The following is a 27,629-nucleotide window of genomic DNA, read 5'->3' on the forward strand; positions in this document are numbered from 1 at the left end:
ACGGGCCGCGGCGCCGAGAGGGGCGGCGTCGCGGCCGCCCGCTCCCGCTCCCGCTCCCGCTGCCTGGGCCTGCCCTCGCTGGAAAGGAGCCGAAGGCAAAGCGGCTCTTTGCCGTGGTCTGTAAAATGGCGTGGGTCCACACGCAGGCAGGGGCAGGCGGCACCAAGGCCCGCGGGCCCTCGCAGCCCCGCGGTGGTAGCGCCGCGTCCCCACCGCGGGGATGGGCGCCCCGGGCCGAGCGAGGCACAGGAGCGTTGCCGTGCGCGCCCTTCCCACAGAGCGGTTTAAACGCCGGTACGTAAAACGCCGATTTGGACAGGTCACGATTTTTAATAAACCATTCCTGCCATACTTACTTTTAACGTTGTCACTCAATTTCCAAGAAAAGCTGCGCTGGTGCCAGAAAGCAATAAACCACGCTCGGATTGTGTCCCGAGCTGCAGAATGTAACCGCGGTCTTCTGACAATAGTTGCAAACTAATTCTACCAAGAGTACGTATTTTTCTCTCTTAATTCATGTTTTAATAAATTTGGTCAAGATCTTAGAAAAATACATACCAAAATAATACATACCAAAATACAGTATTGGTATCATTCAACCACTGGCTGTAGAAAGGCAGGTAAAAGGGAATGAGCAGAGATATTTCTGAGAAAACGCTTTTTCCTTAAAAATGCTGAATTGTCAAAAAAAACATTTTCTTTTTTAGGGGAGAGAGTGCGAGAGAGAAGAATAAACCAACAAATCTGTTCTGAAAAGTTTTGAAGCTAAAGTTTGGAAGCTGGGCAATGGCCAGTCTAAAGTAAATACTTTTTGGAGTTTGAAGTTAAGTTTAAAGAAATTCTGAACTGAGACAGAACATCTTCACATTCTTCAACTTTTGTTTGAAAACGTTTGACATGGCTTTCAGTTTCTTTTGAAATAGACTTTCATTTCAAAATGTTTAAGGATTGGGTATCATTTCCCATCCAGCAGTAACTGAAAACCAGTATAAATAAGAAGGGAATCACTGGGAACAGTTATAAAGAGAGGACTGTTAAGGCAGATTGAGTTATTCAAACTATGTAAAGTTGATCCCAGTAGCAACACCAGTAGGAATCCTGTCTAATTAGGTATGAACATAATTTGAAGTGTTGGAAATCAAAAGGTCACATTATTGAAGTCAAAATTACAGAAAAGTTCTCTTGAAAATGAGCCTGAAATCGTATCTGGACTGCTGCAAAACAAGGCATACTATGGCTGTTGCCTCGGGATGTTTATTTAATTTTGAGAATTCGCATGATGTCAGCCTTAGGGCACTACCAAATTTCTGGGGGTTTGGGGGTTTTGTTATATAGACAATTTATGCTTGAAAAAGGGCAGAGTTAAGTCCTCTTTACACTGCTTTATTCAATTATGTATTTGTAATTTTATAGATGAAAAATATTTTTCTTTTTTCTCTCGTACCCTGTATAGTTCAGGAAATTAAACTTAATCATCACAGGTGTGATGTCGGAAATACATACACTATAGCTGTTCAGCTGCTTTTCTTTCTTAACTTCTTGCAATTGACAATTACTCATTAGAAAAATTAAAAGAACAAACCATGTTAGATGAATCCTTTAAATCAGATTATGAAATGAAATTTCATTAATCTGAAGGACCTGTTGTTAAGTTTAAACTCCCAATGAAATGGTGGTGGTGGCAGCAGTGCAAGCACTCTGGTATTACGTTGAATAGTATTAAAATGCTTTGGCTATTAGTTTGCTCATTTCAGATTCCTGTCTTCTGGACTTCTTTAACATTCATGCAGTCAAGCTACTGCATATGCAAGCCTGACTTCACAAGGTCACAAATGACACAGGCCCCAATTTGCAGTAATGAAGTACAGTCTGGAATAATTATTGCCAATATAGAATTTGAAAGCATAATTCTCTAGCTGAAAATACGGATTTTAAGTATTCTAAAAAGAGGAGACAATTGTGAATGGGTCTTATTCTGTTTAGATATCAACCATCTCTTTTCCTGATGATTTAAAATGAAGAGCAACACATTTTCTTCTGCTGTGTAAAATGATTCTGAAGTGAAGTCAATTTCTTGAAATACCATCCTTCACTGAAAAAAACAGCAATAAGAAAAACAGTTATTAATCAAGCTGATACCACAACTCCCAACCCCGTAACAACATTTTTATTGGAACCAGACCACTGCTCTTGGCCATTTCCTCTGAAAGAGAGCAGGGCATTTTCTTTCAGAGAGAGACACACAGACACTTTATCATTGCTTTTTCTGTTGAAAAACAAAAGTTAACCAGTAGAGAAATGTTTCTAGACAAGTATGCTTGCAAACATACACACCTGCCTAATCTGATTCCTACACAAATGCAGTACCAGATCCTCAGTTATTTGTGAATGTACGTTAGCATGACTAATCACTATTGAGTTAAGTGAAGTTATTTGTGGACAAGTTAAATGTAAATAAAAATGTAACCTGATTCCGCACTATATTCAGAAAACACGTTAGGAATCAGAGCCAATGTACATCCTATTAACCATTCTTTAAGCACGTACTATTTTGGCAGTTTCATTTCAAAATTTTGGAGTAACAGCATTCAAAGTTCCCAAAGGTACAGTTATTATACTATGAAATTTGGTGCCTTCTGGCTCAAGTAGCAGAATTAAAAGCATTCAGTTTCATCCTTTTCACATTAGATCAATGTGCTCCCACTGACTTTAATATTCCACTGACTTACAGGATCCAGCTGTATTTTAATATCTTGTCAGAAACGTGCGTATTTTAGTAAGAACTAAAGATGAAAACAGACAACTTACCTGAACACTGAAGCATTTTCCATTCCTGCTGAAACTGGTCTCTTAGTATTTTTATTTTATTTACTTTTTCTTGAGTAGGAGGTACATAAACTCCAAAGTGAGACGTAGAAGCACCCACTAATGCTTTGGCTACACTTTGCATTAAATTTATCTGTGTGTCCTATTTAAGAAGAAAAAAAAAAATACTCCTGGGAACCAAACTTTCTTTGTTTCAGTCATACATGAAATAATTACGAAAGCTTGTTTTAAAATGTGTTGCTAGTATTAGTAGCAAGAATGAGCGACTTTCAATTTTCAAATAGAAATGTGTCAAAATGGAGAAGTTTTTTCTGAAAAAGGTAAATTCATTTTTATCTCCTGTAAAACTTGTTTTTTTCAAACAGAGAAAGAATTTCAGCTTTTCTTTTGTGATTGAAAAGAAACAGTACTGGGTTAAAGGTGGAAAATGTTAGGAAGGAAGGGGAGCATAGAGCTTGTTCACTTCATACATCATTTATTCTTTACCTGTAGAAAACAGTGATATATTTTGCTTCATCAAAAAATGACATTTTTTGGACTCCTGACAGTCTAAATCAATGTCATTTGCTCACAGAAATTATATTCTGAGGTGTCCATAGTATATGAGGATTATTAACATTTATTTTCAAGACTTTTTAAAAGATAGAAGTCTTTTTTCAACGATTCTAAAAAGCCAAGTCCACACATTGGAAAATCCCCATATATTAGATAATCCTATTATGGAGCTACCTGCAGAGTACCAATATACAAGTCTCAAACATACATCTTTAAGAAATGACTAACTTCCTTTTTATCTCTGGGTTTACCCTTCAGAATATCGGTAATTCTTTCCATTTCATACTCAATACAATTAGTAATGTGCAAATACACTATTTTGGTAAACCACGTATCAATGTACAAATTATATTAGCTTAGACGATTTACATATTAGCACTGTAAATTAAAACAACATTTGAGAAGACTACAGAATAAAGTATGTCAAAATCCACTTAATTGGCAGCTTAATGAATAGTATGTCTTTAATTGGATACTTGCTGGAGAAAGATTAGAATAAAATTGCATACGTGAACAATTATTCATTGCATCTCATTAAAGAAGAACTAGAATGCACAAAAGCCATCAAAAGTTACTGTTTCACAGAACACACAGGGAAATTGTGTTACTCACAGCCGCAAGATGCTGCAGAGGCCAAGAGAGTAACCTGAGTTCTTTAAGAGATTAGACAAACGCATGGAAGATATGCTCACTGGCACTTACCACACACTGGTCTGGATACAGCCTCCAACTTCCTAAATTTAGAAATCCTTAATGTGGTAGTGTACGGAAACACTAGGCTAGGGAAAGATCCATATATTCTTTATTTCCTTTCCCATGCTTTCTATCAGAAACACAAAGCTTGGGTAGATTGGTCCTCAGTTATGTATTATGGCAATTAGGTTTGCTTAAAGGATACGTGCCATTTTGATTTATTTTCTGCATGATGGAAGTCGTGTGTGATAAAGTACAGCATGGGGGAGAGAAGGAGAGGAAATTTAAGTGTTTTATGATAAACAGGACAATGGGCTGCTTTCAATCACATTTGATGGAAAGAGGCCATATAATTAACAGACAAGTGTCTCTCTTCAGGAGACAGCTCTGAGCTGTGAATCCCAGGTGGAAAGGGAAGTTAATCCCCGAACGGTGGCAAATTGTCAGAACATCTACTGTCTACAGACATAACCATGGGCTTGCATTCATGCCTCAGCTTCTCAGTCATGCAGGCTGGCTACAGCTCAGTATGCATCTGTGTCTGGTCTTGTTCTCAGGCCAGAGAGCAACTTGCGCTATTTGTGCCATGAACTCAGGGGTACCAAAGACAGTATAGATAGAGCCAATGTTTTCTACTGGGCAACTTTAAGCAGTTCATACCAAGCACGGCTGCTGCTTGGAGTTCTGTCCTAGGCACTTGGAAGTACCACGGCTTAGCACCACTTCTTACCTCAATCACTGCAAAAATTCGAGACTCGGCTAATCCTTGTAGTAAAGCAAAAAGCAGAGAAATCCCACTTATTCCAAGGCTCCTGTTTGGTCCAACAGCTATTACTGTCAAGTTAGGTTGATAACTGTATGCTACAGGAAGAATGAATCCAAGTACTGCATAAAAGAAGTCATTTCCTTCAGCATCCTTTAACAACAACGAGAAACTGTTTAGCACAAATGTAAACCCCCAAATTCCCAGATACAAAACAAAATGGTAAGGTGAATCTCAAAAAGCTTTTGAGATTGACCTAGGAAACAGGATACTGATCTATTTTCACAGCAATTTTTATAAAAAACATGCAGATTAGTCATCTTTTCCTTAGTGTCTTTGCACTGTAACTCTGCCTACTTAAAGATGTACTGCCGTAGCTACTGAAGGTTTTCTCAGACCTATGCATTCTAATACACTCTAAAGATCTGTGAAGGAGTAGTACCCTGGCAAGGGCAAGAAAAGGAAATATTTTCAAAGGTCCAAATTGCAGTGAGGGGTGTAATTCTCAGTGCCATTTTATGAATTTGTAAATATATTCTATTATTTCTGTTAAAAAAGTTTTTCTCTCATGTTGTTTCCAGAAAGTGAATTTTACCTCTTTCCAGTTTAGAGAAATGTAGTGTTTGGAGCTCGTCTTTCCAGACTGTTCTTTCTCAGAAATATGTATCATGAGTATTCTTCTGTAAATAAAAAACACATCTGAGTATTTAACGAACAACTTCCAATGAGATAAAAAGATCTCTTCTTTCATCGTTCTTTAAATACTAATTCATAACACAGGAGCAAAAAACTATTTGTATTACTACATGCCATAATGTAAACACCAATTAAAACTGAAATCCTTTTAAAGGTATTTTTAAAAAGAGTATTAAAGACTATGGGCAAATTACTTTTAAGAAAAAGGGTAAGTGGCAAAAAAAGTTATAGATAAGTAAAGATGACTTTCAACAAGGAACTCTGCATCAGCAGTATGTGCCCCCTGCAGTTATAAGGGGGTACACCCTATATAATTAATAACTGCCTTCTTTATTACTTTATATTTTCAATATTCTATTTTCAATAACAATCTCAATTTCAATAATATAGAAGGATTATACCTTAAATGTACCACTAAACTCATGAAGTGGCACTTAGCGATAGCAGTTTGTCTTTAGAGATATATTTGGGGATGTTTTGTATTTTGCCTCAAGTTAAACTTCGCGAACATAAGCTCATAACTGATTCCTTAGCACAGATTTCATCATACATGTGGACACTTATGAACATTTATAAAGCCTATGGGATTTGAATCCCTGAAGTAAAGAGAAACCTCACCCATCTTCTGTATTCGGTATGATTTGCATGTCTCCAACAAATATACAAAGCACTCTGCAGATAACAAATAAAAATATACATACATTTACATCTACAAGTAATTTTTTTCAATTAGTGCAATTTGTTTAAAGAGTTTGCATGTAGATTAGATGCATAAAAAAGAATGTATATTATTTCTGAATCTGGTCCATTATAAGTATAAAGACGACAGATTTACGACAGCTCAAGGGAACTCCTTTTCTCCCACCAAATACTGGAGAGAAAAAACAAAACAAAGAAAATGTCCTCAGGCCAAAGACAATCGAAATCGGACAATGAAAATGTAGGCTAGCACAGCAGTCATCCTTAGAAATGTTTTGCCTTTGGTAATGTAAAAGGTTTTTGCTAGCATATACAATATTGTCTGCACTACGTATTGAAAATGCATATGGAGATGCTATTTGTTTTAAATTAAGGTTTCAAAGGCAATTTGCCCTATTTCAAGCATTTTTATCTTATTTTTACATTTTGTCAAAGGGTCCCAAATGCAAAAGATACAAATTCACCTTTGAAATCCAAAATGAACAGAATGTCTTAGTGCAACAGCAACAGAAGATGTGGGTGATTCTGCAATTCCATTGCATACCTACAAAATATATTTTTCATTCAGAAATAATTAATGCTGAACAAGATCATGTAATTTCTTATTTGTGCATTTTCTTATTTGTGCATTTGTGCATTTTTATTTGTTTACATGTATCATTCAAACAAAGCTACAGCTGTATGAAAGGGATCTTAATGATCTGTCACAGTAGAGTTAAGGAAATATTATTTTGTTTTGTACAGAAAGGCCATATTTGATCATTATGTCAAGAGCTGTTCTATTACTTCAAAACTATGCTGCTATGCTGAAAGGCAACTGTAAAAATAGCTTTTGCAGGGGAAGGTCATCTTTACTGCTTCTCTCAATAGTCTGCAGATTGGATACACTCTGTGTGTCAGTAGGCAAACTGCACCGGAAACATACACCCTATGAAAAGGAGGCTGTCCCTGAATTCTCATTCTGACTCTTCCTTTAACCTAGGCAAGCTATTCCTTTCTGGAAAATACAATGACAGTACTACTCAGTCAACCTTTCAGCGTTCATTTGTGTTGTGTAGTGCTTTGAACTCACACAAAAGTGACACAAAAAGATAATGCATGCTCCCCCTCCTCACTCCTCTTCATATTTGTCAACACAAAAAGCTCAGCTTAGCATTTGCCACTTATGAAAAGTTCTATTTCTTTTTGCCAGTTACCCTTTTTTTTTTAATCTATTTATAGGCTCTGCTAGAGGTATGTGCAGTCTATAATGTTAGAAGTTTGTCCCCGAGATCTACATACGTGACTTCCAACAACACGAAGATGGCTTACAAGAAAGAGGCCATTCTGGCAGTTACTCTTCCTCGTAGGCCTGGTACTTTAAAGAGAGCTTTTCATTACAAGTGAGAGACTTATTTATTATGATGTAATAATATTTTGTTTTCTTAACTTGTTTGCAGTTTTTCTTTATGTATAAAAACTTGGAGAAGCAAAAATACAAATGTGCACCCTCTAAGCCTGCCTTCTCTTCATTCCTGACCCTGCAAGAATCAAAATGCTGAATAGGAATTACTCTGTTCTGAATCACAGCACACAGTGGTGTTTTCAACAGCTCCACTAAAGCAGAGAGAGTGTGAGTGTGTGTGTCTAGGTGCAGCTGCACATAGCATGGCATCTTGTAATGAAGGGCAATGCAGAAGTAAACTCTCTTCTGAAGACAGAAGGCAAACCTCTGTGCACTGAGACAGGAAAATTTTTGACGTTTCTTGCTCAGATTTCTTGCTGCTGCTCACTGGTGCTTGATACACCAACTTCTGCTCCCCTCAGCTGGAAGACTGAATGCCTGTTTCACCTGTATGTCTGAGAGTGATGAGAAGGTTATCACTGACTCATATGCTGTGACTGCAGAAAAGCAGGAAAATGTCTCGCCCAAAGATCATTAGTAAGATGTCTTGGGGTTAACAACTATCCCTAAATAGTTGTTTTCTCATCTTGCATACTCGCTCTCGTAGCTAAGCACATTCTAGCTAAGATTAATGAGGTCATGAACGACACAGCAACTAGTATCTGGACAACACCACAGTAGAAGCAGAAATCAAAGGAATCCAACTCTCCCTCCATCCCGTGAGATCAAATCAGTTTATGATTACCTCCTTCTTAAGTATTTTATCAAGGATGGCCAACATACTGCCAAGAGAGAGCAAAGTTTTGTCCTCTTTCACAAGGTCTGCATAAAAGCCACTGTAAAATAAATTAAATGAAGAAAAACTAGGTTAGAAGCAATAATGCTTTCAAAGAGGACACTGATACAGTACTTTGCAGTTAGTATTAACGGGGTACATTTTGTATAGGTGCTACACATTCATTCTCAAAAACCTAGCTTTAGTAGGAGGATGACAACACTGTTGCCTGACAGTCTTGAGCTCTCTAAACCTGTCTCCATTCTGCACTGGAAAGAAAACAAAAATGTCTGACAATATTCAGGAAATAGAGTTCTGTCAAAATTAGACTTTCTAAAGACAAAAAGTTGAGCTTCTCAAATCAGACCAGTTTGGTATTTTTTTCAGCTACAAGTGAACACAGAGCTTTAAGGCACTTTCCTAGCAAAATCTCTTTCTAAATGAATACATTTGCACTAACTGTTCTATCTCCATTGAAATAGTTTTCTCTAAAAGTATTCTGGTTAGTTCTTTAAAGGACTTCAAGGCTACGAGTGATAACCAAAACCAATGTCTTTACTTTTCAAAGAAAGAAACTCTGGATATAGTTGAGTAGACTAAAGCCAAAAAGATGACCGTGGCAGAGACAGAGCTAGATGACAGTCTGTACAGAGATCTCCTCATAATTATATGTTGAAAATTTAATAGATAGGACCAACCTGACAAGAGCTTTTATTTCAGTTTTGTCCATTTCCTTCACCAAATGAACAGTTAGAGGGAGCAAATGTGCTGAACCTTTAGAGTCAGTTGTTGCTGTTTTGATGGGAGGCACTGGAAATAGAATATTTTTCATGTGCAGTTCTAAAAACCTTTCTACTTTGACAGTTTCATCGTTGTTAGTCACCTTAGAGTCATGTTCTGTGGAGGGATTTGGATTAGCCTTCTTTAGTAGGTGTGATTTGGTGCTCAGATTTTGTAAAAATGGTATCTCTAGAGAAACAAAAAAGAGGGGCTTCACATGTATTAATTCCTGAGCAGTGTGTTAATATTGGTTACATTTGTTTACAAAACAGAGTACATCTGTATTCATAGTATGCATATTTATTTCCATGCACTAGCTACAATGTTTCCTGCCACAGATGTTATTTTTCAGTGCTGCTACACTTGCTTTAATCTAGCAGTTATGTCCATATTCTTGAAAGAGGAAACAGCATCCTCAAACAAAGATATCAAAGTGCTACTTTTTAGCATGATGTTTGCCAGCCTCAGAAGCTCTTTTCAGACCAGCTGAGGACATGGCCCTGAAAGAAGCCTCACAGTGCTTCATCAGTCACTTGATGAATAACTGGTAGCTCAATTATTTTTATCCACTGGTGTTAATCATTTTGAATCTCTGTATGAATCCATTTACCAATCACATTTGCTTGAAGAGAGAGAAGAGTAATTACCTTCATACATCAACCATTTCCAGTAGGGTTTATGTGCTGCTCTCACATTTTGAATAGATTCAATTGCACTACCAAAGAAACAGGATTAACAATATCAGCACTAATGAAAATACAGGAAACATAATTTACCTCAATGAAAAAACAAAACCAAAAAACCCAACCAAAAATGAACAAACTCTGGTCTATTCCAAGAATGCAGAAGAGAAAAATAAAGAGAATGAGAGTCCGTGGGCGGATTGCTTGGAAAGATTAGATGCAAGAGTCAAAAAAGGAAAGTGAAGAACACATGCAGTATGTGCCTTTTAAGTACATGTTCACACACATTGAGTGAAATCCTGACCCTGCTGTGGGAGGAAGCACACCTGCCTCTGACTTCAGGAAAGGCAGAACTTCACCTGTCTTTCTTTGCTCTGTCAGAGATTTTATCTACAGAATGTAAAGCTGTAATTAGATTCACTCAAAAAGCAAGACTACCTGTTCAGGAAGATTCAGAGCGGGGCAAAAACCAAGTAAATCACATTCCCTGCTATTCTTTGTGTTGAAATCTGTTTTTTATTATCACTATTTGCAGCACTATAGGCAAATGGTCCTATTACACTAGCTATCACACAAACGTAATTCATGTCATGTTAAATCCAGGACAAATTGTGTGTACGTGGAGATTATTTGTAAGGTGTTCAGGAGCTGGACTGATACAATAGATGAATATGTAATCAACTCTCTGTTATGCAGGATAATAGCAACCTGAGATACTACAGCTGGTAGAGAATAAAAAGGGGTCATACAGGTACTATGGGATGTACTAGCAGCAAAATAACCAGCTTTGCCCCATCAGAGTTGCCCAAACCCAACTCTGCCAACAGCTGGGTATATCTACACTGCTTCCCTGATTGATCTGAGCTCCGAGTTTTAACTAACACAGCCAACTGGTAGGTGCTGCCACCAAAATACATGAGGAGCATTACTGCTGAAAAAAGGCATGGAACAACTATTTAGGTGGGAGAGAGACTGAAGATGGAGCACAGAGATGTGGAGGAGATGGTATACACAGGTAGAGAGAAAGACACTGTTGAGATGTGGCACTGATTTAGGCCCAAGATTCAGAATGCTTTACTAGGTCTGATTCACCATTGTGCAAACACAATCTTACTGTCTCCAAAAAGAAGTTAGACCCTAAGTTTAATTATCTTGGTACAGTTCTACAGCTGAGTGCTTTCACACCCCAGGCCTTGATACTCCAAATTCCAGAAACACGAGGAGTCAAGACTGGCTCTGCACAGCATCAGCTCCCACTGATAAGAGACATGTTAGCTCCAGCTATTGGTGTACTACAGCCACTGAAGTGGCTCTGGCATCAGAAGATTTAATCCTTGCAATTACATACTTTCCCAAATACTGGCTGTCATTAACTGGCATTGCCTTGATTACAGCAAGATTGCCTCAGCCTTGAGCAAGATGGATCTTTACAGGATAACCAAGCTCAAGAATAAATAGCATAAAATCATAAGCCATTAAGAACTTCTTGCAACCTGAAATCATTTCAGAAACAAAAGTATACAAAACTGTGCCTTGGATTACTTTTTTGGAAAGCAAGTTATCCGAAGCAGAAAATAATATATTATAAAGCATCATATTAACACCTTGCTTCAGCTAAATGTTCAAAGCATGCGTATCCTCAGCCTCTTTGATAAACACATGGGTTTTTCTAAAATTATTCATATGCTTACCTTAGGCAAGGTGCCATTTCTCCAGTTATTTGAGGTACAGGATCTCCAAGCAAAGTTTTTACAGTCATACAGACTGATTCAGACAGTGACTTTAAGTGGTATCCACCCTAGGAAAAAAAATATTGTGTGTCACCAAAGGAACGAGTACTTGTCACATCTATCTGAATATCATCATGGAAAATAAATTAAACTTTTGAAATATATCTGAATTTACAGAAATGGAAGATGATCTGCAAGCACATCTAAGTCAGTGATTTTCAATATGAAAACAGTTAAGTTAGAGGCTACTTGCTGAACTTCACTGGCGTCCCATGATTCAACTCACTTTATCATGGTTCGGTTCGTTTTGGAAATCAGTTGTGACTTTGCCATGAAAGCCCTGGAAACACATTCCTTGTCCATCCCTATCCATGATATGCCATCTTCAGCAATTCTTGTGGAAGATTACTTAGAAGTCAAATACTATCACTGTCCTCTAGAATGTCTGTACAAGGGAAATCTCCCACAGCCTGACACTTTTAAGATACGGTTGTCCTAATGGTTTGGCAGAATTTGGAGAAAAACTGAAGATAGATTTAAGACTTCTAGATTGCACATGGTAGACTGCTTCCTGCATACCACCTGTGGAGCAGTCACATCATCTGTATTAGGAGGGGATGCTTATTTGTACTTCTGTTAGAAGACAGAAATATCTATAATAACCTGCTGGAAAGAAGGATGATGGAAGAAAGGTCATGCAAAACAGAGGTCAAATAAATCAATTCATAAACCATTCACTCTTGGACACCTTGTTGGCAATATTTTCACACACTTATTTACCTGAAAAGCCACCACTTTCTAACATGCAGCAGAAATAGTGAGTTGAAATCCAGATTTCAAAAGGAGGAAACATTTTCAATTGTTAAAAAAAGCTCTTTAAAAAAGAACTTGCATAGAGGCTTTGAATCAAAAAAGAGGGAATTTAGTAAGGGCTCCATTACTAAGTAAAAGAATATTTAGGTTAAAGGTTTTTTTAAACACTCCTGGAGTAAGACATACTTGCAAAAACATTGGTAGTGCAGCTTATTCATTAAATACATTTTAATGAGTTTGGGACTGTCCAGAGCAGCAGACTAGTCACTGTTCACAAGAACCGAACATATCTGTGGAGGATATGTTTTTCTGAACAATGAGCATATACTCCTCTGTTTCAAAATTTTAAGTTAAAAAAATCAGTTTTTTAAAGACACACATTTCTTTTAATGTGTAAGAGCATTGTCAAATCTTAGCCATTTTTGCATTCCTGATTCTCAAAAGAAAGATAAGAAGAATAAATTATTTTGTTAAGAAGTTTCACTTCCTAGCTTGTAGCTTGCCCTATATGGCTTCAAAACACAGACCCATCCCCTGGGAGTACATTTCAAAAGTCTTTACCTCTAGGATGACACACAGCTTTCCATTAGCTAACTGCATCAGGAAATGGGTAAGGTGGGCAAAAACTTCAGGAGTGGCATTCATCTGACCCTAAATCAAAGAAAAAATTTTAAGAGATGAAACCCTGAATCAAAAACACTGGTAAAAAACCCCACACAATCTGAAATACATGAGTCTGAACTGGAATACTGGAACACTTGCCTCTCATTGTATCTAACAAAATGCTGAACCAACTGCTTTAAAGGAAGGTGCAAAAAACAACACAGTAATTATGCCTATGGGATAATCTGTCTTTATATATATCATTGTAGTATTTAATGAGCTGGGGTCAGCTTAAAGACTCAAACATGTATTTTTAGCTTGGTCAAAGTGAATTTCACCTAACAATCACATTGTTAGGACATTTAAGAGGTAGGAATATTTTGAAAGCAGATTCATGACTGACAGTAGAAAGGCCACAACAAGTTACTTACTTCAGGGTCTCCAATTCCAGAATCATATCCAGAGGAGACAAGAACCAGTTCAGGATCAAACTGTTATAAAACAGAGAGAGTTGTAGCACATTCTTATGTCCTATTTTCAATTTTGTACTGCATTTCAACTGTACCATATTAAGCTCTTTTTTCAGCTAGAATATGAACACAGATAAAGACTGTCCTTGAATAAAAACTAACTTTTATACTATTTTAATTCCTGCTAGAGAAGTTGCAGATCATTATATTGATTATTTAAAAGCTAACATTCCATAAATATTATTCAGTTGATCAGAACATTATTCATACCAGCAGAAATAACGTGTTAACCGTGCTACTGGCAGTTACTGCATTTCTACAAAATATTCAATGGTACCTGCTTAAAGAAGTACTTAGGAAGTAATCTTTGGTTTTGCTATTCAAATAGCAGAGCAGTAAAAAATTACCTCAAAAGCCATTGGAAGCAACACATGGAAAAACGCAGCAAGATAATCTGAGTTTCCCATCCCAACCTGCAAAATGTGAGAAATACAGGTCATATTTTCCTGTTGGAATAACAAATTTTCTAAGGTTCTTCAAGACTTTAGGGAAAGATAGCATCAAAAATTAAAGATAAGGGAACCATATGAGGTCAAGTAAAACAAAGTCCAGTTAAGTAAAGTGCATAAATATCCACCATTTTTCTCATGTCCTGAAACACTGTTTTGATGCCTAGGCAAGATATTAAAGAAAAAAGAATATGTGTGTGTTTCTCTCCCTCTTTTTTTTTTTTTTAATATTAACCCATTCTGAGACATATTTCTCAGCAGACATTCCACTGACAGGAAGGAGGTACACTGTGCTAAGATACCTGCCCAGCAAGTGAAGCAGTGCACTCCTCGGAAAGTGTTACATAAAGCACGAGGTAGACAGCTATTGCATTTGTTTTATTGTGCTGTAAACAACATTTACCTTATTCCAAGGCAAATTTATGTTAAAACCTTTTCCTCTTCCCAGACCCACAGCATCATAATCAGATTCTTTGAGTGATGGCCAGAATTCCTGATGTTCATAGCGATGCCAGGAAAAATACAAAACACTGAAAGATACAAGAAACAAATCCAACTTGACAAAAGGATTCTGAAACTGACTTTATATCCTGAACCTGGTGGCTGCATTGACTAAAAGCATGAAAATAGAATCTTCCTTTCCCCTTAACTCTCTTAATGGACTTGGACTGCATCAGAAATAGTGTGGCCAGCAGGAGTAGGGAAGTGATCGTGCCCCTGTACTCGGCACTGGTGAGGCCGCACCTCGAATACTGTGTTCAATTTTGGGCCCCTCACTACAAGAAGGACATTGAGGTGCTGGAGCGTGTCCAGAGAAGGGTGACGAAGCTGGTGAGGGGTCTGGAGCACAAGTCTTATGAGGAGCGGCTGAGGGAGCTGGGGTTGTTCAGTCTGGAGAAGAGGAGGCTGAGGGGAGACCTCATCACTCTCTACAATTACCTGAAAGGAGGTTGCAGAGAGGTGGGCGTTGGCCTCTTCTCCCAAGTGAAGAGTGACAGGACAAGAGGAAATGGCCTCAAGTTGCGCCAGGGGAGGTTCAGGCTGGATATTAGGAAAAACTTCTTTATTGAGAGAGTGGTGAGACACTGGAATAAACTGCCCAGGGAGGTGGTGGAGTCACCATCCCTGGAGGTATTCAAGGAGCGTGTGGACGTGGCATTGTGGGACGTGGCTTGATGGGCATGGTGTTGTGTGGTGTGGGTGGTTTTTTGTGTGGTGGTTTTTGTGTGTGGGCATGGTTTTTTTGTTTGTGGTTTGTTGTTTTGGGTTTTTTTTTGTAATGGTTGGACTTGATGATCTTACAGGTCTTTTGCAACCTTAGTGATTCTATGGTTTAATGGGCATGGTGGTGTTTGTTGGTTGATGGTTGGACTTGACGATCTTACAGGTCTTTTCCAACCTTAGTGATTCTGTGACTGAGAAACTTGGTACAGTAGGTCCTATGCCAAAATTAACCTAGGACAACTGCTAGAAATTTACTGTACACATGCAATCCCTTCACATCAAAGACAAAGCATTTTAGAAGAGCAGACTTGTTTCTAGAATCTAATTCTGTGGCTTTTCAGAAAACAATGTAAAGCCCACTTGTTTTATCCAACTACTACTTGAATACTTGAACTGAGATATTCCTGAATAGAGAGAACAGAGATATTACCTGAATACTGTCACAGAAGGATCTTACTACTGGCAAACCAAGGTAGTCATATTGTTCATCTGGATTGCTATTCTTTACAGTAGAATAGACTTACATATTCCTTTTTGTTAGAATTTTCCCTCTATTTGATAACAAGTAAAAACAACAGAGCGACTAAAATAGCAAGGAGAATGTTTTGTGTTTTGTAAGATTCTAGTTTTACAAAGTTAAAAAATCATATTCGTTACAATATTTAACCAGCTAGCATAAAAAATAAATAAAATATCCTTCAAACCTCGGATCCTCTTCAAATACATATTGAGTTCCTTGCCCATGGTGCACATCCCAGTCAACAATTAGGATTCTGCATAGATCAGTAAAAGAAAACATTCAGCAGCAGAACCACAGCATCTTGATCTAAAGGAGATACAGATGAATAATGTTTTTCTGCCCCAAAAGTTACATGATACCCAGAAAGCTCTAGACACTAATCTAAAACAGTGCAATGTCAAACAGTTATCTAAATGCCATACATGCATGTAATAAGCTTCTCTAGGGTGAACCATGGACTTACCTCTGTAGACCATATTCCAGTTTTGCATATTCTGCTGCAATGGCGACATTGTTGAACAAACAGAATCCATTAGCTGCATTTCTCTGGCTGTGATGACCTGGAGGTCTAAAGAAAAGTTTTATATGGTTACTCACAACAAAGGAAATCTTGGGGAGAAGTGAAGACTTTCCACGTATTTTCTTACCTTACTAATGCCATTCCATTGCACACTTTTCCTGACATCACAGCGTCCACCAGCTGCAAAGTTGCTCCTACTGCTAGTCTAGCACAGCGGTAGGTGTTCTGAAAATGAGAAACTCATAGTTGTCAATCACTCATCAGCTTGTTTTAAATTAATCAATCACCCGTGATGTGCTTTGCACCCCAACAGCAAATTGTCTTGACATAATTCTACCTTACTAAGGTTGTATGCAGATAGTCGAAAGCAGAATTTTACAACACAAATTTCAATTTGTACTAGGTTTACCTACGGTCATCATATCCTTTATAAGGATGTTCTCTCTGGACCAGTTAAGAAACATGAGATGGACATACTGAACTGACTAGTGGAATAACATGGCACCTTGGAAAATAAGGAATGAAACCTTACAGAAACAAAACGTGAAAGACTTCACCTCCATTACCTGGCACAACATTTAAGAGCGACTGTTACCAAAATGAGATTTGCAGGTCACTAATGGTCTACAGTGACATTGACAAAAATAGAGCTAAAATCTGAGTAGTGCGCTATACTGGCACGATGCAATTACAGAATGGATGACAGGACACTTAACCAGTTTAAATTACAGCATTATACTAAACTTGAAATAGGTAACAATAATATAATAAATAAATGCAAGTCTATTTAAATAGCAAAAAACATATTGCCAACTTTCCCCAACTTAGAATAAGTGCCACTCATACGCAGTAACACAAATACTTGTAACTCCCAATAGAGGAAGCAGTTTAACTTACACACCGGGTGAAAGAAAAAAGCATCATAATTTCCAGAGACTCTTTTCAGTTCCTCTTCATTCATTGTCTGGGTGCTTTTTGCCATTTCCAAGTGTTCTGAACTACACAGGACAGAGAGATTAACACAACACTTAACTAAGCGACTATAAAGGGGTTTTTTTTTAATGCAAAATGTAATTAAAAGAACAGAATATATTTTAAAAGGAGCTTTCTGTGAGACTTCACAAGTCCAATAGGTACTCTGGAACGCTAGTTTCAGGATACAGTGAAAAAAAATAAGGAGTGCTATGAAAGCAAGGGTTCTTAGCTGTCATAAGAATATGACATTCTTCTTCCTTTTCCAGTGGTAAGAGCAATTAGTCTTGCTTTCAAAAAAAAGGCTCTTTGTTCATCATGCAGCGATCTATGTTGCAATCCACGCTACATATAGATACCATCCCAACAAGAACTAAATTAGGCTTCTGACAGTCATCAGAGTGTGAATTATAACTCTGAGAATGTGTATCTAGTTCTCCCTTGTTCTATGGAAAACAGGTATTTGAATGAATCCCTTACCAGATGTGTACTAACTCCCTCCTTTCACTGTTTCAAGACTGCAATAAGTACTAAGGCACTAGAACTAATGTTCCCCCAATTCTCTGTCTCTGCTCGCCTCCCTTTGTGTAGTGAGCTGGAAATGGAGACTGATGGCATCTACTCTCCCATCTGTGCCCTAATCCAGGACACATTGTCCATGTGTTCCTCTAAGTGGACAATGCCAAAGCAACCAGAATTTCAGAACAAAATGAGACACACTAGAGCTGCCTAATGGAAATGCCTTCAAAATGAAGGCATTAACAGGAATAAAACCATAATAATAATAAACCATAATAATAAAACCCATTTGGGCCCCTCACTACAAGAAGGACATTGAGGTGCTGGAGCGTGTCCAGAGAAGGGCGACGAAGCTGGTGAGGGGTCTGGAGCACAAGCCTTATGAGGAGCGGCTGAGGGAGCTGGGGTTGTTCAGTCTGGAGAAGAGGAGGCTGAGGGGAGACCTTATCGCTCTCTACAATTACCACCACAACTACAATTGTGGTGAGGTGGGTGTTGGTCTCTTCTCCCAAGTGTCTAGTGACAGGACAAGAGGAAATGGCCTCAAGTTGCGCCAGGGGAGATACAGACTGGATATTAGGAAAAATTTCTTTACGGAGAGAGTGGTGAAACACTGCAATAAGCTGCCCAGGGAAGTGGTGGAGTCACCATCACTGGAGGCTTTCAAGGAACATGTGGACGTGGCATTGTGGGACATGGTTTAGTGGGCATGGTGGTGTTGGTTGATGGTTGGACTTCATGATCTTACAGGTCTTTTCCAACCTTAGTGATTCTGGGATTCTGTGTGAATGTGAATGACTGTGTAATTACTAGTTTAACTTCATCAGCAGCCTCATAACTAACTGTAAACACAAAACATTTTTATAGGAGTTATAAATTTGTTTCAATCTAGAAGTGTTTTAAAAAAGAGCTCTATTATAGCTTACCTATGGAAACCAAGACAAGACTTAGTAAGTCATTTGTCCCCAGTCATCTAGCAGAAGCAACTCAACTGCAAATAGTGAACAAGTCTCTTCCGCACCCCATCAGCGGTGTGTTTACTATGAAAATGAATTATATTGGTACACAGCACTAATTGCATTCTAACAAACATGTTCTGAGGAAAAATACTGTTCTGGAATCTGAAAATTTAAGCATGACTTGGACTCAAGGTATGGTCCTCGTCACAGGTGTCAGGGCCCCAAGTGCATCCCTCCCCTCCTGGGGTTTGGCTGCTGGGTTCAGAACCAGCTTAGAGATAGTACAGCTGGCCACCTTGAAAGGAGCTAGAAGGAGCCTCAGCAGAGGTTCCCTACAATCAGCTCTGCTAAGAAGTGTCAGCAGACACTCCCCCTCCTTCCCTTGGCACCTGCTTTTAAGATAAGGCTCTCAGCCTTGGCTACACTGCAGCTGCGTTGGGTAGCCATATCTGTGTCTGGCCATGAACCCTACAGATCTGGGCCTGGACCCTGACCTGTGGACTGTCTTTCTAGCTTGACCTTGGACCTGCCATGTCACTATGGCCTTCTCAGGCAGTCTAAACTCATGGCTGAACCCGGTTACCATCACTGGACCTGTGTGGCTCACCTTGCTTGGGTATTGTGGGATTGTACCCTTGTCCATGAAGCCACTGCCTCTGGCTGCTTTGTCGTCATGCTCTGCTCCCTACGCCCCTTCCCTTTCAGAGAAGGCTGCCCTTTCCACTCCTTGACAAGGGCAAATGAGTGCACAAGCAATACACAGAATCATTTGCAGTTGGCTACAGAATCATCACACCAAGGTGACATGCCAGAGCAAACTTCATTGCCATGACTTCAGAACAGGCAGGCTGCTGTTCCACTGAACTCTCTGCCCAGAATTAGCTGCAACGTTTTTCTGTTTGGTTCACTCTATCTCAAAGATGCTTGGGAGAAAGAGGAGGTTATTATCTTTCTAAAGAAATACCCATTTTTCTACACTTTCAAAAGTCTTGTCCCAATTTTTATTAGCAGTTTACTTTTAGTCTTGTGTATAAATCGGCATTCATTGCTTAAGAACCCAAAGAGAGAGAATGGGGATTTAGTGGAATAGCAGATTCATACTTCAGCACCTACACTATAATCAGCATTATTTGTCTAACTTAACATTTTCCATTTAAATTACTGGAAGTCATTGAGTTTTGGAGCAGACCTTTTCAAATGGAGCAAAATATGACCTGGAGGTATGAAATCTGTTATTTCATTGAATTAATCTGAATGGTGATGAAAGTAAGTTTCAGACCTGTGAACCAACAGGATCTCCTCCTCGCTTCCTTCTCTGGCAGGCACACGAACACATCTTTCCACAAGACGGTAACGTTTAAGGTGCTCATAGGAGGATGACAGTCTTTCTGGCACCTCAATATCACAAACAGGACTAAAAATAAGCAATAATCAAATTACTATAATACCAGAGCAGCACAGCTAACAAATACACTTCATAATACCTAGCTTTTGACTTCCCATTGTAAGCAGATTCATCACCCTCATAGAGGTATATGTGAGAGTAAAAGAAAAATAAAATCTTTAAATATTTTTTGTTTTGGAATTGAGCCAAAAATTGGTTCTAAAATATGTAAGCAGAAAAATATATATGGTTCTTACATAAAAAAGAAATAAGAAATTAGGCTATTGTGTTAACTACAGACACAGGAATGCTGAAATAAGAAGCTGTAGATTACAATGAAGGGGAACAGAAGAGAAGTGGGTTTGGGAGAGAAGACAACAGTGAACTGCTACTACGAGCACTGCAAAGGTACTGGTCTAATTTATCTAAATTTAAGCAAGTGGCATATACCAATTTCTAACTGAATTTAATTGACAGGTTTCAGCCAAGTGAGTATATCTACATATTTTTTCCAAGATCAATGATACTTTAGCTTTATAAACAATTTAATTAGCTTAAAATACTTTATTTAGGGGGTTACTCAGATGCCTAAAGCTCACACCTCTTATTAAGGCCTACCAGGCTGAAGGCCTACAGCTTCTCAAATCCAGCCTCAGATTATCATTACAGCATCTGGATACAAATTGGGAATAAAATACAGTTTTTTCTCCAAAAGGAAAGACTTTCTATTTACCAGGAAAATGGCAGGGTATCTATCACTAGGTATTTCAGACTACATTTACAAAAACTGCATTTACTTGGTACTTCTCTCAGAAGTCCTAATAAGAATCAGTTCATAAAAAGGACGGCAGTGACTTACTCACTCCAAAGTAGTTTATGAGTGGTCATCTCCTCATCGTAAACCAGTGCTGTTCCCGAAGCCATTGCTACAGACAGAACAAAACAAAAATCCCAAGACAGGTATTTCAGGCAAGAAGTAAACATATATTAAAACAAATTTAGTATTATATTAGTTAGTGAGGATGTATGTACGCAGCATGTCTGCTTGCATGACAATTCTTCGCTTTAGACTTTGTACTTAACAGAACGAAATCAAAGAAAATCATTTAGGAGGAGCCCCGACAGGACCGAGGCAGCAGTGCAAAGCTAATGGCGCAGACCTTGAGACTGGATGCACGCAGGTAGGATTCACGATTATCTGAATTTTCAAAACCTCAGCACAGGTATTTCTGGTGCAGGTGAACGGGTTACGCCACCTCTCCAAGCCCCTCTAGCCCACGCTCAGGGGCTCACAAAGACTGTCGAGGATCTGAGCACAGGCCTGCACAGGCCTCCTCGTCCCGCCATTACACACAGATACTCACCCGTCGTGTCTGATGCAAAACAAAACTGCTACTTGTGAAAACTGAAGTTGTAAAGCCACAAAGGACGAAAAACGGCATTACAGACACCATGGATAGAACAATTACAGGGATGTGTTGTGTTTAAAACTTTATCAGTCTTTCAAAAACGCAAGAGTGACATTTAAGCGAAACAAAGAAACCGACGCGAAGAAAGAGAGATCAAACCGCACAGCTGGCCGCCGGGCCACCTCACCGAAGCCCAGGAGCCGCCGGAGCGCGCGTTAACGTGGGCCGCGGGCCCGCTCCGCTCCTTGCCTCCCGCCGCCGGGGAAGCCCGGCAGCTCCAGGCGCCCTCACAAGGGGCCGCCCGGGCCCCGCCGCGGGCCGACGGCAGCGCCCCAGGCACCGGAGCGGGCCGCGGGCAGGCCCCAGCTGCCGGGGGCGGCGAGAGCGGGAGGCCGGCCCGCCTCAGCGACACGGCGCCCCTCTTCAGCGCTTCAGCGCTTCAGCGCAGCCGCCGGGAACGCCTCGGCCCGGCCGCCCTCTCCCCCCGCCGCCGCGGCGGCTCTGGGAGTGTCGAGTGGAGTCCCCGCCCCGCGGCCGGCCCTGAAAGCGGCGGGCGGACCGCAGAAGTTAAATGGCTGAATTTAATTTTCGCCAGCGCTAGTGCCGCTGTACCTTTCACTGGTGTGTATCGGGAGGCCTTAAAGCACATACAAAGAAAATCTTCCACGTTGCCAGAGCTCTCTGAAGTAGGCCTGACACTTTAAATTATGTTTTCATACCAAAGGTAGTTCAACCGCAGGTGGTGTTAAGTTTTGAGTATATAACAAATCCCAGAGCAGAAAAATCCACAACCCTGGACTGTATGGTATGCTCTAATGTGAAGAGAAATGAAATAGAAACGAACTAAAATGATGACTCCTTCATTTTTCCAGAGCAACAAGGACCCCGCTCTCAGCAGGTGACACCAGGCCCCGCGTGCCTCCACAGCGAGCCCAGGTGCTGGTGCTTCTCCCGCACCTCCGAGGTGGGTCTGGTGCTTCTCCCGCACCTCCGAAGTGGGTCACTCGCTGCCCCCGGGAGAGCCCTCCGGGAGCAGCTGGCTTGTGTCGAGCAATGACAGGCTTCTTTAAATATTTACGGGTTTTCCTGCAGGGACCAGCACAGACTCAGCAGGATCAGATGAACTGAGCTTTTGAACAACCTACTTTTTTCTAAGCGGTGACTTCATTGTACAATATAAACTGAATATAGGTTGTTTCAACTTTTTTTCCCCAGTTTCTACTAGTTTTCCAGTTCATGGTAGAAAATGATGGAGCAGGTGTCACCAGGAGCGTGCATACAACCCTGCACTTATAGGGGATTTATCAGGAGCCCAGACCATTACAGATGGGACTTTTAGAAAGCTATTGACCATAAACTTTTCCCATATTTGTTTCAAGAAAATATTAACATAATAGACACTATTACTGAAATAGCTTCTAATTTACGTATTATCAATTACCTGTTCTTGGGTCTATTATACATACTTACAAAACTAAGTCAAGTTCTGTCCATCTTCATGTGGTTTTTAATGTCAGTGTATTGCACTGACAATGAGGTTGCCAATCATGTGGCCACTGTAATATTTCACATTTCTAGAATATTATCACTCCATTAGTTCCCTGCAGTCCTCTTAGTCAACTGGTAAACATTCTGCATTGGCTTTTTTAATGTGTCTGAAAATGAAAAGGGAGCTTTCAGTAGAGGGGGCCTGATTTAGATTCCGGTTGAACCGTGTTACGTTCAAGGTGGTCACGTAAGAATAAGAAGTTTCAAAAACTATGTTTTGCCTGTGCTCTCAGGTGTTACCACTGAGATGCTGTCAGCTCTGTCATTGCAAAATGACGCCCAGTAACCAAATCTTCTTGTAGCTGGGGCCAGCCGTATCATGCTTACAGTTACTTTTTCCTATTTATTCCACTTTGATTCCAGCAAAAGTGACCAGCAGAGGGCTGCCTTCTTTTAAAATACTCTAATGGGAGAAAATCAGGTGGATTAATGAAACATTACGCAAGGGAAAGTTTAGGTAACTCGAGAAAATGGCAGAGTGGGTGGTATAGAAAAATACATTAACGGTAGTCAGCTGGATTAAGAGTGTTTTATGCCAGTTTTTGCATATCTTACAAAATATTTTTGCAATAACTCAAAGAAACATTTATATATGCCTGGCCAAGTTCAAACCTGATGTGAATAGCTGGAACAATACAGAAAGGAGGCCTGATAACACTGAGGTGTAAGTTCAACTTATAATACAATTTAAAAGGAGATTAAGACTTTACATTCCACTTATAGTACATTCCTATTTACAAGATAGGTTTGGCATGAGAAGTATAATCATCTTTTTACAAATAATACGATAACTATTTACAAGCATTTATGGTATCTCCACTTCTGAGTGGCCAAAGTCAGCTGGGAGTCCCTCCTCTGCCAACGATAAACCTGGTTTACTAAAATGATGCCCTCTTCAATGTTCCCCACAAGGAGATACACCATGGGACGATGGGTCGGAGTCATCCTCTGCGTACAGTTTTCATTGATAAGCAGCCACTGTTGTATCATACTCTGAGTTTCATAAGGCAAGAGTGAGCCCTGGGTGATGAATTCCACTTGGCATTCAATGTTATACCCTTGATCACCAAATACTGTTCTCTTTTTGGACAGCTTTACTTTCACTGCTGAGGAAAAAAAAAAGGAAACATGTAAGTCACTCTGTTTACTCAAATGCAGAAAGAAACACTACCAATGAGAGCACAACAATTCCTTAAAAATACTATCATAATTTAAGCTGGTAGAGTGTGGCAAGGCCTTCTCCAGCAGCAGTATACATTTTAAAATATTTTTAAAAATAAAGGTTATGTAGTAGAGAATTTTTTCATGGGATAGTAGAGAATTTTTTCACAAAGGTGAATAATGTATTTTTACTATCACCATGTATGTTAGACTTTGTGGATAATAGATACTGTAAGCTGTTGGCATTGTTCTTGTATCATGAGTCTGCCCAGCTTGCCCAAGCAATTCTCCTGAAACTCACTTTGTCCGTGTTATGAACCCCTCAGCAGAAACAGCTAGTAATGCTTGCTGATACCACCCTTTTAGATATTCCCTTTTCATTATAGGTGTCTACCTACCCCACTTGACTCCACGAACACTTTTTAGCATGAAATTTCTCTATACCAGCTGATCTAAAGCCAGCTGAAGTCGCTGAGAGTCTTTGCACAGACTTCAAAGGGCTTTCCAGGAAGTTTCTAGGGCAAACTCAGAAGTGTTGTCTGTCACTCCAATAAGACAACACAAGGTAAGAATTTCTTTTACTGATACGATTTTCCAAGTCTTTTCAGTGAGCTATGTATCATGAACAACTCATGCACCCAAGTAACAAGGACACGCCATTCACTGGTGAAACAACCAAAGCTTTACTTTGGGTTTAGCCACTAATAAAAGGCAAACCTGCTTATTTGGCTGCTTTTGCTAGGAATATTTTCCATAAAGCATGTTGCACTACATTGTAGCCAACTAGACAAGAACAGAAGAGCTATTTGATTGTAAAATAGATCACTAATAAATCTTTCATGCAAAATAAATCCTCCTTATATTTTGATTAGAAAGAACATATTCTGATAAACAACCTAAAGTTAAGTCAGGAGCCAAACTCTTAGGATTAAGAGTTTGAAATCCCATCAGAAACTGCCAGTTATTTTAATCCTAATTTTAAAGCATTTTAGAAGGAGAGCTGATTGATAGTCTCTTTAATAGCAGCCATATTAGCAAGGACTTACCAAAGTTATTGTCACAGAAAACTTCCAGAACTCTTTTGTGCGTAAAGAATTCCTCCACTGCTGGGCAGGCCTGGCAGGCAGGCTTTGGTAAGACTGGTAAGAAATGACAAAGTTTCATCGTTATCTTTTAGAATCTTTTGTATTCATTTTCTGCTGTCAAAGCTGAAAGCCCACTTTTTAACCACAGGGATGACAGAGACAATACACAATTGGTCAGTGATATCGTAAAAGTCTACACACTTCTCTGAAAACATGGCTAGGGATGGAAAGGAGTTTCATTTTCCATGCCCATTCAGGCTTTGTTCAGCCTGACAAGCTCAGTTATCAGCATCAAATACAGCATCAAATACAGTATTGTTTTTACTATGGCTAAGGTGGGTGGGGAAGGGGTTCGGTGGATGGTTCTATCAGTGACCCTGCGTTCAGCTGTGCTAGGATTGTGAATATATGAATTCGGGTGTGCCATTTATCCGTGATAAGGGCCATTAATAAGTCTATAAAGAGACCTCAAAATAAATCAAATGCAGCGTGCTGTCGTGGGTATGATACTGCCCATAGCTTTGTGCAGGGTGATAATCACCTTCCTCCTCTATCTAAGCATAGACTATCTACACTTTATTTTATTGAAGCGATGCTGACTTACACCATCTGAGGTGTGCTGCAGCTTAGACTGCAAGTACTAGCACTTTCCCCTGCCTTCCGGACAAACAGGGTGAAGCAGTATGGATAGACACGACTTCGTTTACAACGTCACAGACAGACTGGGAATGGTGTCCCTTGTATCTCCTTGATTCCCAGGTACACAGAGTATGGCCACCCTCCCCTTTGCCATCTTCCAGCTACCTTTGTGCAAGTATTTATATTCCTTTGTAAGAGATGCCAGGCACATGTCCTCATCCGCAGGGAATCGATCACAGTCCAGACTGTCAGGCCAGGGGTGTCCGTGGCAGGCGAGCACGGGGGTGCAGCTGTCACGGACAGCAACACACATACTCCTACAAGGATGGATAAACCTGTCGCCGGAGGAAATACCAGGCTGAATCAGTTAAACTCACCCAGTGATAACAGAAACTACTGCAACAATGATTTCTGTGCAAAGTACATTGTCTTTGCTGATATTTAACGTCCTTCAACAATAATATAGTTCTAGAAGCGGCAGCTGTGCAAACTATGCAAGTGGTCTGTATATGGACTGGGCTGTGCTTACAGGATTAAGCCACAGTTTTAAAAATGCTTTTATTACAACCTGAGAAAAGCTTCAGCAAGAGCCTGATTCTATTTGTAATAGATGCTTCAACCCTAAATTAATAAGAATAAAATTTAAAGTGTAACAAAATAAAACATTATATTCTTTGACAACAGCATTCATTTCCCCAAAGCAAACTTAAGTCGAAGTTTTCAGTGCTTTTCTTTCTGATGAGTATGAAAAAGTTAACAGAATTATTTCAGATAAAGTGGAGATTGCCTTTAGATTATGATAAACATGCATTTCATTTGATCCTGTTCTGGCAAATCAAGGCTGGAGTTTTGTACTGTGCTGTGGTACTTACGTATCTAAACAGATGGGTGCAAACAGGGAGCACAGGAATGTCCTCACGTAAGGGTGACAGTCTGTGTGCGCAAGGTGCTGCCAGGTGGTGGATTTTAGGATAACCTCTGCCATGCTTGTGTGTCCCATCAGGTTGGGAAGCCTCATTTCAGAGTAGCCAATCTTGTGGCACATGTCCATCTCCTTGGGTATCACTACACATTTCGTGGATAATCCAATGTCAAAGCCTGTTGCCACTCTTAGGAAACCACTCAGAGCAAAAACAAGTATTTTTGCAGTCAAGGACATCTTCCAGTGACTCCTGGGCTGCTGAGCAGGGAGCTGTCAAACCCCCCAAGCGCAGGGGCACACTGAAACCCTTGTGGCTTATATACCCCCAGAGCTTAATAAACCATTGGTTATCAACTGCTTATCAAATCACTCGAGACAAGACCAGGTCTTATTGCCTATTCAAGGGATTGTTGTGATAACCAGGGAGGTGGAGACAAAGTATAGAACTATGTTCCCTAAAGACACGGATTTGGTATATCCTTTCATGTGTCCCACGGTGTCAGTTGCTGCAGTGTGCTATGTGGTATATTAAATTTTGACACCTAGAAGGTTTGCTGTGTGCTTTCTAAAACAAATTAAGAGATCCCCCAGAAAAACGATTGGGCAGACAAGCTGTCTCCTGGGGCTGCTGTGTCTCCTTTGTTTTCAGACACTGCTGACAGGGCAGAAAAAACAGCCCAGATTGACTTATCAAGTGAAAATATTTTGCTTGTGCTAATTGCTCGTGTCTCTTCCACTTTTTTTTTTTACGGTGTAGAAGAGGTACTTTCTTTATTTGGTCAAGCCCT

At 39.7% G+C, this 27,629-nt stretch overlaps 2 protein-coding genes across 6 annotated transcripts; both read right to left on the reverse strand.

Annotated features, from left to right (window-relative positions):
• Positions 1-1,531: 1,531 nt before the first annotated feature.
• On the reverse strand, positions 1,532-21,526 carry HDAC10 (histone deacetylase 10). Of its 5 annotated transcripts, XM_059816374.1 has the most exons (21): positions 21,442-21,526; positions 20,937-21,003; positions 19,973-20,107; positions 17,145-17,241; positions 16,371-16,468; positions 16,187-16,291; positions 15,908-15,976; positions 14,383-14,509; positions 13,878-13,943; positions 13,432-13,491; positions 12,959-13,048; positions 11,546-11,652; positions 9,819-9,886; positions 9,090-9,360; positions 8,362-8,452; positions 6,697-6,776; positions 6,152-6,205; positions 5,433-5,517; positions 4,805-4,990; positions 2,809-2,968; positions 1,532-2,092 (listed from the first exon to the last, which is right to left on the reverse strand). In XM_059816374.1, exons 2-21 carry the CDS (start codon positions 20,999-21,001, stop codon positions 2,067-2,069), a joined length of 2,040 nt encoding a protein of 679 aa, XP_059672357.1. In that variant the 5' UTR covers positions 21,002-21,003; positions 21,442-21,526; the 3' UTR covers positions 1,532-2,066. The 5 variants fall into 5 exon arrangements, with proteins under 5 accessions (XP_059672357.1, XP_059672356.1, XP_059672358.1 ...); XM_059816373.1 differs by lacking the exon at positions 21,442-21,526 and having other exon boundaries at positions 20,937-21,061; XM_059816375.1 differs by lacking the exon at positions 21,442-21,526 and having other exon boundaries at positions 17,145-17,236; positions 20,941-21,018.
• A 2,303-nt stretch (positions 21,527-23,829) lies between these two features.
• Positions 23,830-27,078, reverse strand: LOC104254580 (secreted frizzled-related protein 2). The gene is made up of 4 exons (XM_009808396.2): positions 26,792-27,078; positions 26,085-26,254; positions 25,242-25,334; positions 23,830-24,140 (listed from the first exon to the last, which is right to left on the reverse strand). The coding sequence occupies exons 1-4, from the start codon at positions 27,076-27,078 to the stop codon at positions 23,830-23,832; spliced, it is 861 nt and encodes a 286-aa protein (XP_009806698.1).
• Between the last annotated feature and the right edge of the window lie 551 nt (positions 27,079-27,629).

This window comes from Gavia stellata, chromosome 4 (genome assembly GCF_030936135.1).
Source record: "Gavia stellata isolate bGavSte3 chromosome 4, bGavSte3.hap2, whole genome shotgun sequence".
NCBI classification, from domain to species: domain Eukaryota; kingdom Metazoa; phylum Chordata; class Aves; order Gaviiformes; family Gaviidae; genus Gavia; species Gavia stellata.